The 20,645-nt window shown below is 35.8% G+C and overlaps 1 protein-coding gene across 1 annotated transcript in view; it reads left to right on the forward strand.

Moving 5' to 3' along the window:
• The window catches only part of NRK (Nik related kinase), a 241,434-nt gene that overhangs the window by 170,283 nt on the left and 50,506 nt on the right, over nucleotides 1–20,645 (forward strand). The window contains 7 exon segments of the mRNA XM_054576925.1: nucleotides 130–237; nucleotides 4,344–4,411; nucleotides 14,598–14,703; nucleotides 15,731–15,800; nucleotides 15,803–15,988; nucleotides 15,991–16,087; nucleotides 18,156–18,492. Of these exon segments, the coding sequence (XP_054432900.1) occupies nucleotides 130–237; nucleotides 4,344–4,411; nucleotides 14,598–14,703; nucleotides 15,731–15,800; nucleotides 15,803–15,988; nucleotides 15,991–16,087; nucleotides 18,156–18,492 (972 nt within the window).

Genomic DNA, 20,645 nt, shown 5'->3' on the forward strand with positions numbered 1-20,645 from the left:
GTACTGGTTTAAATCAATTTTAATACTTGAAAATTATTCATTTATATTTTACATTAAGATGATGAGGTTGCTCCCATCTTTTTCATTTTAACAACTATTAAAATATTTATTTTCTTTTTGTTTCAAAAGGGCAAAGAAGATGAATTATCAGACAATGATGAAGTATTTTATTCAGTTCAGGCTGAAGTCCAAATAGAACCATTGCAACCATATGTCCCAAATCCTAAAGGAAATGAGGCGAGTTTCTCAATATTAGTTGCTGTGACATTAATAAGTACTTATAACAGTGGTTCTTAAACTTCTTGGTCTCACAATCTCTTTATACACTTAAGCATTGAAGAACCTAAAAGTCGTTTGTTTACATGATTTGTGTGATATTCAATATTTAATATACTGAAATTAAAGCCAAAAAAATAAAATATTTAATTTATTTAAAATAGTAAAGCTATTACATGTTAACCTAAGAAAAAAATTTAATGAAACCAACAGAGATAAGATGGAAGGAGGGAGGGGTGGGTGGGGGAAAAGGAAGGGAAGGGGTAAGTTGAGGAGCATATAGCAAGGACTCATGGACAAAACCAAAGAGGAAGGATTGAGGGAGGGAGTGGGGTTGGGGGCAAGGGAAAGTGGTGGGGGGAAGGCAGAGACAAATGTATTTGAAAAATTAAAAAAAACAACATCCATTTAGCTTGCTGGATTCTCATATCTGCTTCTGCATATAATCTGTTGCCAAATATTGATTAATTTAAAGTATATGAGTAAAGGCTGGCTTCTCACATAAAGGTAGTTTGAAAGGGAGGATATTCATACTTTTTTAAAGATAATTGGGGGTATTCTTTGATAATACACCAGAAATGGAGAATTGGAATCTAAAACCATATAAATGAAATGTTATATATTTGGTAACATTGAAATCTATTGGTCTATTATGTGTTATGAATAGATGTTTCATTCCTGCATGATTTTGTATCTTTGTGTATCGGTCAGTTGAAAAATATTGGTTCACCATTTATGTAGCTCTTTCCAAGTGTTTACACATTACATTTCATTATACAACATCAAAAAACAGTATTTTTTAATATCATCATTAATTTCATCATGAACATTATTGAGAATCGATAAGCTGTCAAGTCCAGTGGCAGATATATGTTTAAATTTTTAATTTTCCCTGAAAGCTCAATTTTATCATTGCTAACAAATAACATCAGTTGTTTTTTTTTTTAATTGACAGGCTTATTTCACTAATTTTAAATAAAATGACTTCTGCATGCCCAAGTTGAATAATCATAGTTTGTCTTGTCAGTTATTTTTTTAAATAAAAATATTGCCTATGCAAATTTGATAGTTTAGATTATAACGTTAATAAGTGCCTAGAACAGTGGTTCTTAAACTTTTTGGTTTTATAATATTTTTTGTATTCAATTACATGTATTTGTTTGCCTTGATTCTCTCAGTTCTGGGATGTAGTTTATGACTGGGCCTGGTTCATCTAATAAGTTTTATTTTCTTATAACTCTTGGAATAGTTATATCAGTCTTGGTGTCCAGGCTGCCTTTTGTTTTCACAGCTATACTAATAGCTGTTTAGCAAATTGTATTGGTGAAACTCAAGTTAAAAATTAAATTCCTGTGTGGACAAGATAGTATCATCATAGCCAACATATCTAACAGGTAGCCATCTATAAATCTCTTGGTCACTAAGGACTATGTGGATGGGTGAAGAACTCAAAAGTTTTCACCTTGCTGATAGTAGCCAAGAGTCTCATTGTTGTTCTTAACTAACACTAGGGCCCTAGATAACTGCATTTCTTCCTTGAGAACGCTTCACACTAGTCTACTATGATACCTGTCATGGACAATTACCCTTTTTAAATATTTTTTCTGGTACTGACATCCTTCTGAAATGAATAATAGAACATTGTTTATAAATACTAAACACTGGCAGAAGAAACGTAAGCTGGATTGCATTATTTAGTTAAAAGCAACAATATGTTTCCCTCTCAACTTTATACAATGATTATTTTACTCTTATTCTCAGATAATAATTACCTTAAGCGTGACACCTAAAGCAGGAAATATAATGAGCCGTGTCTGGTTGGTTTGGACTGTATAATTTGCCATAGCATATGCTATTCTTTTTTTAAATCAACAATAAAGGCCAAATTTTATTTATCTACATTTATTTTTACTATTGCTAACATATGATATTCTTACTAATCATTTTCTTCTCCCCATTTGATGGGGGGTTACCACGTCCTGCACAGAGTACCCCCGACATCACTGTGGATAAAGGAAAATAGAATAAATCATTCCAGACACTTCTTGGTCTGCCACAAAAAGAGGATGACAATTCCCTCTAGCAGAGAATGCCCCAAGCCCTTCTCTTGAAGTGGCTTTTATTGAGAATGATATGTACATGGGTATACAGTGTGCATGCAAAGCTCATCAATCAATGTCAAAAGGCTATGATTGAAGGAACACAGAGATTTGCCTCCGGTCAAGGTCTGGTAGACAGGGTGGCACCCATTTAGCCCTGAAACCTGGGAAACTGACCAAATTCTATGCTCAACCCCAAACATCAGTACTCATTAACGCTAGGGCATTCTTCGCAAAGTAGGTTTCATAGGATTTAATGCATTCTTTTTTCAGGCCTAATTGTCTCCAGGAACCGCCTGATCCAGTTTAGGGCTGTACCTGCCTTTATTGTTGTTTCACTGACCCGGTCAGGCAGCGGGCACAGCAGCCAAAAGATAAGAAGACTTTTTCAGATAGAATGAGGACTCTGGCTAAGACAAAGCCAAGGGGTGAGGGTCTTTTGCCCCTTCTCCGTGTCCCCCAAGTCCTTCCCTGATTGCCACCATGTGACTGTGCTTGTCTTAGGTTGCCCCTGCCATCGAGGAGTTGTACTCATCATTGACTAACCAGCCATCTTCTAAGGCCAAGCAGGGTGATGTGAGGGAGGAATACAGTCTATTTAGGGGGACAGGTTTTGTCTCCTCAGTGGCCTATTTTCCCAAAGCTTCCTTACTCAGCTCCAGCCTTGAGGCCCTCTCACCCGTCGGCAAGGTTACAGTCCCTGAAACCAGGTGAGACAGTTCCCAACACCCATTTTCAGACCAAATATAGTCAACTCATATTAGACATTAGCTTTTCTTATATTTGGCCTTGGTCTCTTCTGAGTAATTTGGGTCTCTGGTTTGCTAGTGTCAATAAACTTTCTGAGATCAGCTTCATGAATCAAGAGGGCTAAACTGGGTCAAAATGATATCAGCTATCTGAATCAAATGTGGAAAAAGTCAGTCAGATGCTTATCTTTTATACTGACAAATATCTGGTTATACTTGGAAAACCTCATTAGCAAAATATATGAACAATTAACATTTTTCATTTCTTACCTGTTTTTTATAGTGTAAAGACAATCTTGGTAAGTCACTACAGAGAGAAAAAAAAGCTGTAGTAAAGTTAGGACAGTTTCTAGAAACTACACAGTGATTTTTATCAGCATGAAAATACAAAATTTTTAAAAAATGTAACACGTTGAATTAATTTGCCTTTCTAAAGAATCTAGTGTGACATGCCTTATTGAATGTCAGAACAACATATTTTGGGGGTAACTGAAAACTATTTTGGGTAGAAACCTAGTGATATAAAACTAAATTTTGTAAGGCAACACTAATATTGGCAGAAAGTAAATCTTCCCCACTGATGAAAGTGTTTTGTAGTATTAGTAATTGAATAATTAATAAAATTCAAATGAATTAACTTAAAATTGAAAAAGTATTTGAAACACTGATTATGACATTGCAGTCAAATCGTAAAGTGAAAAAAACTTTTTAAAAAATAAGACAATTTTTATTCAAGAGATTTTAATGATGTATATGTGTGTATGTTACACTTTTTAAAAATCTAGGGTTAGCTTAAAAAGGTGAGTGAGTGAGAAGTTTGAACTCGATATAAAAGGCAATATAAAAAGATAAATAGAATAATAAATTAGCAGTTGAATGACCTATATTCTGATAATATTTTTTGACTTGATTTAAAATCCTTTAAAAAGTCATTTTTCCTCTGTGGGCTACAGATTTCTCGATAACAAAATGAGGGTATCTGGTTTCATAACTTCCATAATCTGTTATACAAAATTGAAGGCTATCATCAGAAGTTATCATTAAGCAATTCTAATGTTATAATTAGTATGAAAATGCAATCTATTTATAAAAATTAGATTTTATAAGTTGGATTTTTAGGAAACTATCTGTATATGAAAAAAATGCATTTTCCCATAAATTAAACTCAAAATAATTTCTTATGGAGAATTTTACTGAAATATTGCATTGTATCTTTAAGTTCCAAGAAAGATCTACTTCTGTGCCTTACAACCAGGGTCATGCACACCATGTCAAGTTCTCTTCAAGGTATGTGTCTCTGATTTTTTACTAATTATTAACTATCACATGAAAATTAAAGTTTATTTATTTGACACTATGTTGTGTGTGCAGCCAAAACTAAAATAACATAATCATCAGTGACCCATATTTAAAACCTTAACTGCAATTATTTATACTTGAAAGCTAAATTTTAATGAAGATTTTTCTTGAAAATCATACCCCCTCTAACCCAATTTGTAATAGGTAAACTTAGTCTATATTAATTCACTCAATAATTCAGTAAATATTAATTGAACATTGAATATATTCAAGATACTGGACAGCAGGGCCAGATGGCATAGAATTGGTAGTATGTAGTATGTATATTTCTACCTTGTTATAAAAGTCCATACATTTATGTCCTTAGATTTAAGTTATGTATAGAAGTTTTGGAAAATCTGAAAGCTATATTGAAAGCTATATATGAAAAAACTTTTTTATTCTCTGCATTCAGTGAATGAAGTGACCACAGAGGGAGGAAGGAACCAATTTAGTTTTGTGCTTCTCTTTTTAGTGTCATGGGTATTACTTTAATAAAATCCTATATATTAAATTGATATTGCTGTTACACTGGAACTGATTGATCATGTTACATAATCATTTGGAATTTATGCATAACAAATATAATACTTTTAAATATAGCTAAATTTATAAAACTGATTTAAATGAAACTTGAGTCTTTCTTGAAATTATGGATCATAAAAAAGACTCATCTGTTACAGTCTTAAATCAATAGCCATAGTCTTTCCTATACAGAAATTCCAAAGCAACTATATTATTTAGCAGCACTGGTTCCAAAAATCTTTCTAAATACTCTGAATATGGAAAGTAAAAACTAAAGTGCTCTATCTCTGTGTCCATTCATCTATGTATCTATAGCTAGAACAGGATGTTAAAATTATGGATATCACGCATTTTAAATCAGGATGATAATAGTGAAATATTTGACATAAAAATAACTTGACATTTTTTTTTGCCTTTCTCATGTCCTCTATATTTCCAATGTAATTACAAGACATTTTGGTTACAACACATTTGGTATTTTCATTATTATGAACATGTAAGGATGGATATCTACAGCTGATAAATTAGTACATTAAGATTACACTTTCCTGTGTTGCTTTTGTTTTTCCTTAGAGGTAACAAAGGTCTTGTTTTGGGTTTCTCTTTTCAGTTTTTTAATTTATCATTTGTTAAATTTTAAAACTTTGCCAATTTTCCTTTTTTTTGTTTTTTTATCATTACATATTTTTATATTTCTTTTTTTTTAGTGAATATATATATTTTTTCAAATACATTTGTCTCTGCCTTCCCCCTACCACTCTCCCCTGGCCTCTATCCCCCAATACCTCCCCCCGAGTTTTGTCCAAGAGACCTTGCTACATGTTCCCTGACCCTCCCCTTCCTTTCCTTTTCCCCCGTCCCCCCCGCCTCCATCCGTTTTGTCTCTGTTCAATTCTTTTCCTTCCAGTGTTGCTGGTCCTACTCTAACTGCATCATTGTATTGTTGGTTAAGTTCCGCTTATATGAGAGATCATATGGTATCTGTCTTTCACCCCCTGGCTTATTTCGCTTAGCATAATGCTCTCCAGGTCCATCAATGCTGTCGCGAAGTTTAGTAGTTCTTTTTTTCTTTCTGCTGCGTAGTAGTCCATTGTGTAAATGTACCATCATTTTTTGATCCAATCATCTACTGATGGGCATTTAGGTTGCTTCCAACACTTGGTTATTATAAATTGTGGTGTTATGAACATTGGGGTGCATAGGCTCTTTTGAATTAGCGTATTGGAATTCATAGGGTATAGTCCCAGCAGGGGAATCGATGGATCAAAAGGCAGTTCCATTTTCAGCTTTTTGAGGAAATTCGACACTTGCATTCCACAATGGCTACACCAGTCTTCATTGCCACGAAAAATGTACTAGTGTTCCCTTTTCTCCACAGCCTTGCCAGCACCTGTTGTTTGTACATCTGTTTATGATGGCCATTCTGACAGGTGTGAGGTGGTACCTCATGGTGGTTTTGATCTGCATTTCTCTGATGGCTAGTGATGCCAAACATCCTTTCAAATGTCTCTGGGCCCTCTGCATCCCTTCCTTGGAAAAGCATATGCCCAGGTCCTTTGCCCATTTTTTGATTGGATCATTTGCTCTCTTGGAGTGGAGTCAAGTGAGTTCTTTATATATTTTGGAGATCAAACCTCATTCTGTTGTATCATTAACGAATACATTTTCCCATATGATTGGCTCCCTTTTCATTTTGCTGATGTTTTCTTTAGCCGTGCAGAAGCTTCTTATTTTGATGAGGACCCATTTGTTTATTCTTTCCTTTATGTCCCTTGCTATAGGAGACATATCAGTGAAAAAACCGCTGCGTGGAATATCTGACAGTTTCCTGCCTATGTCCTCCTCTAGGACTTTCATGGTGTTGCGACTTATATTTAAGTCTTTTATCTATCTTGAGTTTATTTTTGTGTATGGTGTCAGCTGATGATCCAATTTCAATTTTTTGCATGTAGTCGTCCAGCTCTCCCAACATTTGTTGAATAGGCTATTATTGCTCCATTTTATGCTTCTACCCCCTTTGTCAATTATTAGATGCCCATATAGATCTGGGCTTATTTCTGGGCTTTCTATTCTGTTCCACTGGTCTATGGGTCTGTTCTTGCGCCAGTACCATATTGTTTTGAATATAGTGCCTTTGTAGTAGAGTGTGATGTCCGGTACTATGATCCTTCCTACTTTGTTTTTCTTTCTCAAAATTGCTGTGGCTATTTGGGGTCGTTTATGATTCCATATAATTTTTTGAAATATCTCTTCTATTTCTGTTAAATATGTCATTGGTATCTTAATAGAGATTGCATTGAATCGAGAGATTGCTTTGGGTAGTATGGACATTTTGATGATATTAATTCTTCCAATCCATGAGAACAGTATATGCATCCATTTATTTGTGTCTTCCTTAATTTCTTTCTTCAAACTGGTATAGTTTTCTGCATGTTTCTGTTTCTGTTTATGTTTCTGTTTCTTCCTCCTTCAGTGTTGGAAGATCTTTTTTCCCCTTGGTTAAATTTATTCCTAGGTACTTTATTTTTCTTGTTGCTATATTGAATGGTATTTTATTTTCTGATTTCTTCTCTTCTATTTCATTGCCGGTGTACAAAAATGCCTTTGATTTCTGAATATTGAGTTTGTATCCTGCTGTTTTTCCAAATTCACTTACTAGGTTGAGGAGTTTTTTGGTAGAGTCTACAGGGTTTTCTATGTACACTATCATATCATCTGCGAACAATGATAGTTTTACTTCTTCCTTTCCTATTTGGATGCCTTTTATTTCTTTTTCTTGTCTGACTGCTGTGGCTAGGACTTCCAATACCTTGTGGAAAAGAAGTGGTGAAAGGGGAAATCCTTGTTGTGTTCCCGATCTTAGTGGGAAAGCTTTTACTTTTGCCCATTGAGTATGATGTTGTCTGTAGGCTTTTTTTTGCTCAGTGTTTTGATCATAAATGGGTACTGTACCTTATCGAATACTTTTTCTGCATCTATCGAGATCATCATGTGATTTTTGTCTTTTCTTTTATTTACGTGATGTATTACATTTATTGACTTGTGTATATTGAACCATCCCTGCATCCCTGGGATGAATCCCACCTGATCATGGTGGATAAACTTTTTAATGTATTCCTGGATGCAATTTGCCAATATTTGTTGAGGATTTTAGTATCTATGTTCATCAGCAAAATTGGCCTGTAGTTTTCTTTCTTTGTAGGGTCTTTATCTAGCTTTGGGATTAGGGTGATGCTGGCCTCATAAAAAGAGTCTGGGAGTCTTCCTTCCTCTTGGATTTTCTGGAATAGTCTCAGAAGGACAGGGGTTAGCTTTTCCTTAAATGTTGTGTAAAATTCTCCTATGAAACCATCTGGCCCCGGGATTTTGTGTGCCAGGAGTTTCTAGATTACTGCTTCAATTTCCCCAGCTGTTATTGGTCTGTTCAAGCTTTCTGTTTCTTCCTCCTTCAGGGTTGGAACATTATACTTTTCTAAAAATTTGTCCATTTCATCCAGGTTTTCAAATTTCTTGGCATATTATTGTTCATAGTACTTTCTAACAATCCTTTGTATTTCTGTGATATCAGTTGTTATTTCTCCTCTTTCGTTTCTGATGTAATTAATTTGGGTCCTCTCCCTTTCTTTTCTTGATGAGTCTGCTTAAAGCCTTGTCAATTTTATTTATCTTTTCAAAGAACCAGCTTCTGGATTGGTTGATCCTTTGAATTGTTCTTTTCCTCTCTATGTCATTCAGTTCTCCTCTAATCTTGACTATTTATTTCCTTCTACTTGCGCTGGGATTTATTTGTTGTTCTTTCTCCAGTTCCTGAAGTTGTAGTGTTAGGTCTTTTATTTAAAATGTTTCTATCTTTTTTAGGTAAGCCTGTATTACTATGAACTTCCCTCTCAGGAATGCCTTTGTTGTGTCCCATAGGTTTTGGACTGTTGTCTGTTCATTTTCATTTGTTTCCAGAAATTTTTTTTATTTCCTTTCTTATCTCATTATTGATTCATTCATTGTTTAATAGTCTACTGCTCAGTCTTCATGAGTTTACAAGTTTTTGAAGGTTCTCTTTGAGGTTGATTTCGAGTTTCAAGGCCTTGTGGTCTGAGAAAAAGTTTGGCAGTATTTCAATTTTCCTTAATTTACTGATGTTTGCTTTGTGTCCTATCATGTGGTCTATCTTTGAAAAACTGCCATGAGAATTTGAAAAGAATGTGTATTTTTCTTTTTGGGGATGTAAGGTTCTATATATGTCAGTTAAGTCTATTTGATTCAGCGGTTCATTCAGCTCCACAATATCCTTGGTGATGTTTTGTTTGGAAGATCTGTCCATTTTTGAAAGTGGAGTGTTGAAATCCCCTACTGCCAGTGTGTTGCTGTCTATATCTTTTATGAAGATGTCCAACAATTTCCTTATATACTTGGGGGCTCATATATTGGGAGCATATAACATTACAATGTTTATGTCTTCTTGATAGATTCCTTAAGTATTATAAAGTGCCCCTCTGTGTCTCTTTTTATGGCCTTTGTTTTAAAATCTATTTTGTCTGATATAAGTATGGCAACTCCTGCCTTTTTCTCTTGCCCATTTGCTTGGAATATTTTTTTTTCCATCCCTTTACTTTCAATCTGTGTAGGGATTTGCTCCGAGGTGGGTCTCTTATAGGCAGCATATGCGTGGGTCATGTTTTCTTATCCATTCAGATATCCTGTGTCTTTTGATTGGGGTATTTAATCCCTTTACATTGAGAGTTATTACTGATAGAAACTTATTCATTTTTTTTCTCTGTACCTGTGTTTTTCTCTTTTTCACTCTTTTCTTTCATCTTCTTAAACCAGTTCCTTTATTTTTTTTAATTTTATGTTAATTTATTTTTTTCAAATACATTTGTCTCTGCCTACCCCCCATCCCTTTCCCTTAGCCTATTTTGTTGTGTTGGTTTGGTAGAGATGTATTCTTTAGACTTCTTTGGTCTGGGAAACTCCTTATTTCACCTTCCATTTTAATTGAGAACCTTGCTGGGTAGAGCAGCCTTGGCTGTAGGCCCTTTCTTTCCATGACTTGGAATATTTGTTGCCATTCCCTTCTGGCTTGCAGTGTTTCTGTTGAGAAGTCAGCTCTTAGTCGTATTGGGTCCCCCTTGTATGTGACTTTCTCCTTCTCCCTTGCTACCTTGAGGATTCTCTCTTTGTCTTTGATAGTTGCCATTTTAATGATGATGTGTCTTGGAGTGGACCTCCTTGAGTTCCTCTTGATTGGGGCCTCTTGTGCCTCCTGGATTCATGAGATCTTTTCTCTCATCTAATTGGGAAAATTTTCCATCATAACTTTTTCAAAGAGGTTCTCTATCCCTTGCTACTCTTCTCCTTCTGGTATCCCTATTATACGGATATTATTGCATTTCAGGTTGCCCTGCATTTCCCTAAATGCCTCTTTATTCCTTTTGAGTCTTTTTTCCATTTCTTGTTATTTTTGGGTGCTTCGTTCTACATTATCCTCCATCTCACTGATTCGATTCTTGGCTTCATCCAGCCTGCTTTTGATTCCTTCTACTGTGTTCTTCAATTCAGAAATGGTATTCTTCATATCCTCTTGTGTCTTCTTGATAGATTCTATGTCCTTTTCCATGTTGATATCTTTTGCTGTAAGGTCCTGATAATTTCTCTGCAGTTTCTCATAGTTCTCTTTGAGCTGGCTGAGCTCATTGAGATTCCTTAGAACCTTTTTTTTTTTTAATTCAATATCTGATAATTTCCTTGTCTCTATATCATTTAGCTCTCTCTGTGGGGAGTCCCCTTTTCCACTCATTTGTGGGGTACTTCTTTTTCTTCCCATTTTTGTGAGAGTCTGTTAAGTAATTTATTTATTTATTTATTTATTTTTGCTTCTGCTTCAACTGGGCCATCTTGATTTCCTGACTTTGTGGATTAAACTTCTATGGTAATTGGTGAGCCTTTTTATTTATTCATTCATTCATTCATTCATTCATTCATTTATTCATTTATTTATTCATTTTTTCCTTTATTTTTCTTTCTGTGTCTGCCTCTGATGATGTCAGTTGTTGACGCTATATGGCCTTGGGTCGTTTGTTTGAGCCTTCCAGGAGTCTACTGTCTGTGTCTGACTCCTGCCTTGAGCAACTCTGTGATCCCTTCGGGCAGGGATCCACCATTTCTCTGGATCACTCTGCACTCTCATGCCAGGTCCTTGAGAGCGCTTCCCTGCTCGGCAGGATTCCCCGCCCACCTGGGCTGTCATGTGGTTGCCCCAGCCTGGGGGCTTATTTGCCACCTTGCCTACTCGTTTGGCCCCCCAGGCCGGGGAGCACCCAAGCACTGGTCAGTTTACGGTCTTCTATTGTGTGGTTTCCCAGCTTTTGGCTCTTTGAAGACGTTGCCTGCCTTCCTCAAATGGAGACTATGGAAATGGGAGGAAGTCAGCTCCAGGACTCTCCGGTTGATCCTGTCTCCAGTCTCTCCTCCAGGGACTCTGGGCAGCTCTGTGACCCCTTTGGACCGGGATCCACTATTTCTGCAGACCACTCTGCACTCAGGGGCCTGTGCAGGTCGGTTTACGTCTGCCCTCACCCATCTGCACTCTCCCTAGCAGGCCCCATCAGTGCCAACCTGTGGGAGGCATTGCCAGCCCGCCCAAGCCCTCGCCAGCCTGCGCAGGTGCACACACACACTCGCCAACCCTCGCCGGCCACTAGGCACATGTGCACCTGCACTGGGTGGTTTTCGGCTGTCTATTGTGTGCTTTTCAGCTTTTGGCTCTTTGGCGGTGTGGCCTGTTCCTGTACATTGGAGACTACAGAAACCAGAAGGACTCGGGACTCCCCGGTTCCGCCTCCCATTCTTTCCCTAATGCCTCCATTTCCAGTCTCTCCTCAGGGGTCTCTGTTCAGTTCTGTGACCTCTTTGGCCAAGGATCCACTATTTGTGCAGACTGTGTTGCAATCATGGGCAGTCTGGTTCGTGTGCACCCTGCTTCTGCCTCTTTGGGGGCGCTCCCTGCCTGCCCAAACTGGAGGCTACGGAATGCGGAGGGAGTCGGAGCTCCCCATTTCTCCTCCCTTTCTTTCCCCAATGCCTCCATCTCCAGTATTTCCTCAAGGCTCTCAATGCAGCTGTGTGACCCCTTTGGCCAGGGATCCTCTATTTCTTCCAGCTTGTCTGCACTTAGTCCCCCAGCTCACACGAGCACAAGCTGTGTGTGGAGCACAGAAAAGGCAGGTTAATTGATTCCCTTATACCTGAGCGAGATGGTAGCTGCAGAGTGGGAAGTGCGTTATCACCGGAGCTCTGCTGGCCATCATCTCAGTTCTCTTCACAAAGTTTTCCTCACCAACCTTTTCCCAGGCACCGGCCCACCCAGAGATCAAGGAGGGCAGCTGCCACTGCAAATTTTTGCGTTGGCCCTTTAAATGTCTCTTTACATCCCCAGCCACCTGTCTCTGGCAGAGAGTGCCCCTATGCTTTTTGGGGTTGTGTTTTGTCTGTATTTTCCTGGTTTAGGCTGCTATAGTTTAGGGGTCCCTGTTTATGATTCAGACCCCATTCTTCTGGGGGGAGCTTACTGGCCGTTTCAATGTCCTTCTGGTGCTAGTGCCCGTGGGCACCCAGCCCACCCTCTCGAGCCTCCACCACACTTCTCACCTATTGGGATGTGAGAGAGTGGAATCCAGTGTCTATCTGCAGCTCCAAGGCTCCTCTCCCACTATTGTTCCAGTGTTTTCCAGGTGATTACTCCACTATTTAGTTGCAATTCCCATTTGGTCTTGGGAGGAGGTGGTCAGCGTGACTCCCATTCACTCCTCCGCCATCTTCCTCTCCTCTTCAGGATTTTCTTAAAATGTTAATAATTACATTGATATATAGGTATTAAGTCAGAGTTTTAAAGACTTGAACATAAAACCTGATTCTCCTTAGGAGACTTCGATAGTGGCAGAATTATTTTAACACAGCATTGTCCCCTTATGCAGAAATATTATCTTGTGAGAAATAAGAGAAAACTGTATGAACAGCAACTTTAGGAATTTTTACCACAGAATTGTTCTATTTTACCTAGGGCAATTTGGCTAATAATGGGAAAACAACTAAAATTTTAAGGTTTATTTATATCACTTTTTCAAAATAAGGAAATTCTGGATTAAGCCCAAAGCAGTCTGAACAGTGGTTAGAGGTAGAAAGGGATGGATAGCATTTGTGTGGATAATAGCTTGACTTCTTTTCAGCTCTGAAATTATTTTATTTTGTATGCTACATTGACCATTTCAAGTTGCCATGAAACTGCAATACTTCATCATGTAGGAAAGCAGAGCATCTTACTATAAATTTGCCCCAAAATCTCAAACACTCACCCAAACTTCTTATTTAGAATAAAAACACACCAAGAGACTTGAAGGAAAATTTTTCCTGCAGAAATTTCCTTAGAGGAAGGTGGGGAAAGAGACAGAGAGAGAGACAGAGAGACAGAGGGAGAGAAAGAAACTGATGTGAAAGAGAAACGCTGAAGAGTTGCCTTCTGTGTACTCCCCTGACTAGGGATCAAATCCCACAAACTCTCAAGCTAGTTATGTGCATTGACCAGCAGTACTACCTGCAACCTTTTAATGTATGGGACTACACTCCAACCAATTGAGCCACCTGGCTTGCACTTGGGCTTTTTGTTTACTGGTTACTATGGGAGGCCAGTGGTAGCTCCCAGCACTTCCTTTTTTTTTCCCCTGGAGAGCTGTTTAATTTTTTTTATTATTTTTTTATTGTCAAATACATTTGTCTCTATTTTCCCACCACCAATTACCCTGCCCTACCCAACCCTACCTCCCACCTTCAATCCTTCCCCATTTTGGTGTTGTCTATGGGTCCTTTATAGTTGTTCCTTGATTTGACCCTTCCCCTTCTTTTCCTCATTACCCACCTCCCTCCTTTCCTCTCCTTACTGTTGGTTTGTTTTTTTCTTTCAATATTGCTGGTAATATTTTCCTTGCTTTTTTGTTTTGTTGATTAGGTTCCACTTATAGGTGAGATCATATGGTATTTGTCTTTCACCCCCTGGCTTACTTCACTTATATCATAATGCTCTCCAGTTCTATCCATGCTGTCACAAAGGATAGTAGCTCTTTCTTTCTTTCTGCTGTGTAGTGTCCCATTCTATAAATGTACCATAGTTTTTTTGATCCACTCATTTACTGATGGGCACTTAGGTTGCTCCCAGCACTTGACTATTGTATATTGTGCTGCTATGAACATTGGGGTGCATAGGTTCTTTTGAGTTGGTATTTTTGGATTCTTAGGGTATAATCCCAGCAGTGGAATTGATTCTTAATACATTTAACTGTCTACCAGTCTTACTATATATCTTCTTATACAGATAGAAGTATTTAACAAGTGTTCCCTTAACACTGAAAACTGAATAGGCATGTAATTTTATAAACAGTACAAACCTTGAGCCTGTCACTGTCACCAAAAACAGAACTTAAAATCTTGGCTCTATGAGAATTAATCAGGTTATATTTTCTGAATGGAAAGAGTCTACATGAAAAATATCAAGAGATAGCAATGATACACTATACATACAAAAGCAATGGCTATGAAAAGCACTGTTACTAATTTATTTTTGACATTCCACAGAATCTTTGAGGGAAGAAAGACCAGTGACTGAGAGAAGATCCCAGTCATCACCTCCTTATTCTACAATTGATCAGAAGTTGCTGGTTGATGCCCATGTAGGTTTCCATCTTAACTCTTAATATATTTATATATCTTATGTTTTTTTTATTTTCAATTTTTGACTTGCATATTTTAACTTTACTTGAGGGAAATGTTAAAGTGTTTAGTTTTTAAGTTAATTTTTCAAAGACAGATTTTCACTGTTATGTGATTAAGCACAAGATGAAATCTAAAAATTAAATTTGAAATGGAAAAACATTTAATTAGCCATAAGATATTTTATTTTCACATTTTTGTGTCAGAACATATTCAATAAGTGATTATTAAAAAAAACTATTTTTAGAAACTGATCTCAAACTAAGGAATAGTGGCTAGATGCTCCATTTATTTTTCATATAAGTTCTTGTAAAATCAGGCAATGTGTAAAAATAAAAACATTATTGAAAAATAAAATTACCTCTGGTAGCAAAAATAAAAAGTCTTAAAATTCTTTGTGTAGTGCACTTTCAGATCATACCATTTTACTTTTGTAATTACTCCTACACTGCCACACACACACAATCCTTTTCAGGTTGTCCAGAGATTGTTTAAATGACACATAACATGTTTAAAGGTGAATTTATATTAATATGCTTTAAAGTGTTTTATTTCCTTTAAGACAACTTATGTTGTATAAAACTAGAGCTAAGAAATTAACATATCAATTTTAAGAGAGATGTGTTAATCCCAATGTCAGAGGATGAAACGAAAGGGAAAGGGGACTATATCTTCTATAGAGCATCAAATCATCTGCTCTGCTCTCTAGCACTACAAATAAAATGTGTATTGCTCAGAAGATAAGTACAGGTAATAAAAAAAAGTGAGTAAAACTTTCCCTGTGTGACCCAGAAAGGTCATTGAAGATCACAGCCTGAGGTTTGGGTTTTGGCATTTCATGGTCACAAAAAATGTATTAATCTATTGAGTAAACATCTTCATTTCAATTGAAAATATATTTTAAAATATTGTCAGCTTGGTAACATTCCAATCAAGAACAAAATGAAAGGGAACTAGAGACTACAGTAATCTTTCTTGTGCACACAGATTCCAGATGGATTTAAAGTAGGAAAAATATCATCCTCCATTTACTTGACAAATGACTAGGTAGGCTATAATGCAGTGAAATCTTCTTTAATTATTGGTTAATTCCTGCACCTTTCATTCAGCTACCTGAAGAAAGTGATGATTATGTTGAACTCTATAATGCTGGTACTGATACTGATGATGATGATGATTCAAATGATGTGTTTGAAGATACCTATAACCATGAAAATGGCCATGATGTCTTAGATAACCAGATTGGCTGGCTAATGATGTCAGTGAAAACCATGGTGATGAAAACAATGATGAAGCTGTTGATGACAAAGATAGTAATCATGATGGAGCTTGTAACTGGCAAAGGTAGGTTTTTCAGGATTACTTTAATTATGTTTTATAATTATGTTTTATAATTTATAATTATAAATTATAATTTATAATTATAAATTATAATTTATAATTATAAATTATAATTTATAATTTATAATTTATGTTTATAAACATAATGTTTTATGTTTATAATTTATAATAAATTATAAATTATAATTTATAATTTCAGGTGCAAAATTATTTGCACCTTTGGTGTACTTTCAAAATGTATTACTAAAAGGAGGAATTGTATTTGCATATTAGTAAATGGTTGGTTTTCAATGATATATTTTAAATTATTTTAATGAAAAAACTTAATTTTCAATTTTTGTATACTATATATTAGTATTCAAGTTTTGTTAGGTTCAGTAGAACTGGAATTTTCTGGGTGTCTCTGTTAACATTAATGCTACTAAATCATGCTACCTTGTAAAACTGCAATAAGTATGCAAAACAGGGTGACAAATTAGCATACTACTTAATAACTATAAAGCAAAGCTCTAGTATTTGCAAACAAATTATCTAAATTTGTTTAAAAATTATTTAAAACTTGGCTTTCACTTGACATTTTTTAGGCTGCAACTTAGTAACACAGCATTATTCTTGGATTTCTGAAAACTGCTGTAACTAAATTCAGTACACATTTCAATTTTATCTTTTTTATAAAGTAGCTGTCCAAAGTCATAATATTTAGTGAAATAGTATTTTTGGTATGCCACCATTTGTTTATTTTGTATATATATAGCTCCTCGTCCTGATCTAAACAGGTAGTGTGTCCTTATTTACATATGCTCAATGTTTGTATTTAATCTGCTTTCAAAGATTAGTTACTATAACATATTTTTACATTTTTGTAAAAGTAATTAACAGTAAGAGAGTTTTTTCTTTAAAATATTGAAATTCATATATTGTTTTGTTAAAATGTAAATGTTATTGGGGGATATACAAGATCAGGCACAAATAATATCCCCTTTCTATTACAGAATCTTTTATTACAAAGTCATAAGTATGTAATTCTGTAACATAACAATATCACACTCAACACACCATATGACATCCTAAGTGAAATGCTAGAATTGAAACTATAAATTATTACACCCATATTATTACCCTACAAACCACACTGAGGCAGGCATTACCTCTGCTGGACTGTGCATATCACAGAACAGACATTTTTTTTTTCTTTTCTCCAACTAAAACATCTACCAGGAATTCCATTGCCAAATAAATTTTCTTTTAGAATTATAATAGCTATATGTTTCTGATGTCTCATGCAAAAGATCATTGAGACATTTTGTTAAGCTCGATGTTCTTAACAACTAATTAAATGACTGTCTTAAGAAATGAGTTCTATATTACTGAACTTCCTGGTGGAAGTAGAATGATGAATGGTATCCTGTATCAAAGCAGTCAATACACATGTTAGAAAATCAAGGCATATGTTAATATTAGCATATATTGGATAGATCGCAAGAAGAATTGTTTAAATATGCTGTGGTTGAGCCAAGAATATGGGCTTGAAGTTGCTAATACATGAACTAGTCTATTGTTCAAGAAAAAAAATTCTTCTTCTAGCCCTGACCAGGTAGCTCAGTTGTTTAGAGCATTGTCCTGATGTGCCAATGTTGCAGATTTGATCCCTGGTCAGAGCACATACAAGAATCAACCAATGAATGCATAAATAAGTAGAACAACAAACCAACATTTTTCTCTCTCTTTTCCTCTTCCCCTCTCTCTCTAAAAATCAATAAATAAAATTAAAAAAAAACATGTTCTTGCTACCAACCTAACACATGTTCCTAATAAAGAATTAAAGTTCTCTTCCATCTGCCATCTAAATGCAGCCAGGGATGGTAGCTGTGATATTCATTCAGTATTTAAGATTGAAAGGACATAGAGACATTTTCCTTCTATATATACTACCAGTAATATTCACATAGAGCAAAAATGTGCCTAGAGATAGTACATATGTATAAGATATAACCTTATTATGTTTAATTTACTTTCAGGTGTGTTTTGTTAGGTCATTTTCACCCAATAATTAATTGTATCTTTTCATCAGGTCAAGCTATAACAGAAGTTGAAGCTGGAAACAAAATTGTAGAGATGGAGGTGATGGAGGAGGAGAAACCTGTAGCACCTATGGAAGCCAGAGAACCAGTAGAAGCCATATAGAATATGCAGTCAGTGGGGACAATGCAGCTATTGGAGATCATGAAGGAGACAGAGCCAATATAGGAAGCAGGGGAAGAGGCATAGAGGGTAATGGGGGTAGGTGTGTCAATGAAATCAATGAAGAGAGTGAAGCCCTTGAATTCAATGAAGGAGAAACTTGCTCAAAGAGAGATGGTCCAGGATTGGAGAGACCAGCATCACAGAACTTTGAACATCAATGGGAGGTAATGTACCATTTGAGAAGAAAAATGAATTCCTCTCCTTCTGAATGTGTTTCTTCAGATGATAGGTCACATTTCCAGCCATTCCACATATAGTTTATAAATTCGTATGCCAAAGCCTTCAACATTTTTAATTATAACTGTAGGTGGATCTTTGGTTCTTCTAATTTGGATGTTTCCTATTTTCTTCCAGGGACAAAAATACCTTCTTTATTTGCCTTTATTACTCAGATTACATGTTTGGAATAGTAATTTGGAATGTAACATAAATTTTTTCTAGAAAGTTTTTATTTAGTAAAATATACATAATTTTATTCCATTTTAACCATTTTTAACTATAGATTTCAGTGGAATTAAGTGCATTCACAATGTTGTACAACCATTACTAGTAATCATTTCTAAAAATTTTTATCACCCTAAAATTAATTAACTCTCCATTATCCCTCCCCCTAGTCCCTAGTAACCTCTACTTTTTTGTCTAGGTACTTTACATAAGCAGAACCATACAACAGTTGTTCTTCTCTGTCTGGCTTATTTCACTTAGCATAATATTTTCAAGGTTCATTCATGTTTTAGCTTGTGTCAGAATTTCTTCCCATTTCAAGGTTAAATAATGTGTCATAGTATGAATATATCACATTTTGTTTATCCATTAATTTGTACACGGACACTTGTTTTAAGCTTTTTGCTGTCATGAATAATGCTGCTGTAAAAATTGGTATACAGGTATCTGTTGTTGGAGTCCCTGTTTTCAATTCTTTGGACTAAATGGAATTCCTAGATGCATAACTGTTAGAGTGGAATTGCTAGATTCCATTTTAGTTTTTATAAGAAACTGTTAACACATACAATTAAAACTCAAGGAACAAACCGTGTTTACATAATGATTCATGAAATGTTTGTCATTCACAAAAGAGTAATTGACTTTATAAATAGGTTTAAAAATACTCAGATAATTTCATAGATGCTAGATAAATAGGAATTATCACAGAGATTTTCTAGAGCACATAATATTTGAACTAATTATTTTTTAAAGATTTTATTTATTTATTTTTAGAGAGAGGGAATTGGAGGGAGAAAGTGAGAGAAAGAAACATCAGTGTGTGCTTGCCTCTCATGCACCCCTACTGGGGACCTGGCCCACAACTTAAGCATGTGCCCTGACTGGGATTCGAACCAGTGACCATTTGGTTCACAGGCTCGCACTCAATCCAGTGAACCACACCAGCCTGGTCTGAACTAATTCTTGATAAATGTAAGATACTTGGATATCTGCAAACACAGATGAGATTCCAAAGAGAGGAATTATGCCTATCTAATTTCCCAGGCTATTATTGTTCTATCACACAGGTTGGCTTAGAAGATAAAATGGTCTTTCATGATTTAGTCCCCGTGTGCAAGCGGTTAACTTTGTCTATAAAGCTACCCCTCATCTCTTCTCTGCTTGGTGAACTAGTCATCCTTTATAATCCAACTCATATATCATCTTTGACTTCCCAAAACAGAATTGTGCCCTTCCTCTGTGCTTGCAAGAGTTTTGCCCATTATTTTATTTTAGTGCTTATGGCATTGTAATTTGGTTATTTGTTTACTTACTGTTCTGTCACACTAGATTGTTAACTTTTAAAATGTAGGAACTATATTTAATCCATCCTTGATTACTTTTCTTTACTTACTCACCCAATCCCAGTGCCCTAGGGCTTAGTTTATGATAGACACACAATAATTATGGAAAAAATCAATGAAGGAGGAAAACAAAGATAAAAGGCAGGAAGGAAACTCTTTAGATGGATTCCAATGAGAAAGCAGTATCAGTGTGAAAGCAACTATATCTGTCTCTGTCTGTCTGTCTGTCTACCTATCTTAATTAAAGACATTTAAACAGGATGTCCCAACATGGTTTTTGTAGCACCTCTTGGTATCTCCAGTTATCTCAAGGAATGTTTTTGATATTTACAGAGTGAATGGGTCTTATTTTCAGTTTAATTTAAAAGGACATGTTGCCATAGAACACTTTTGTGGTTTGGAAGGTCATAAAACTAAGCCTTTGAAAAGATAGCACAACTTTCTCAATGCCAAAAATACCTGTTTGGACACCAAGAAATGCTTATGAACAGACAGTCTTACCAAAAAGAGTTGGTGGGTTTTTCCGCAGG

This window comes from Pteronotus mesoamericanus, unplaced genomic scaffold (genome assembly GCF_021234165.1).
Source record: "Pteronotus mesoamericanus isolate MK-2021 breed Mesoamerican mustached bat unplaced genomic scaffold, CSHL_Meso_final contig_37, whole genome shotgun sequence".
Taxonomy (NCBI): Eukaryota; Metazoa; Chordata; class Mammalia; order Chiroptera; family Mormoopidae; genus Pteronotus; species Pteronotus mesoamericanus.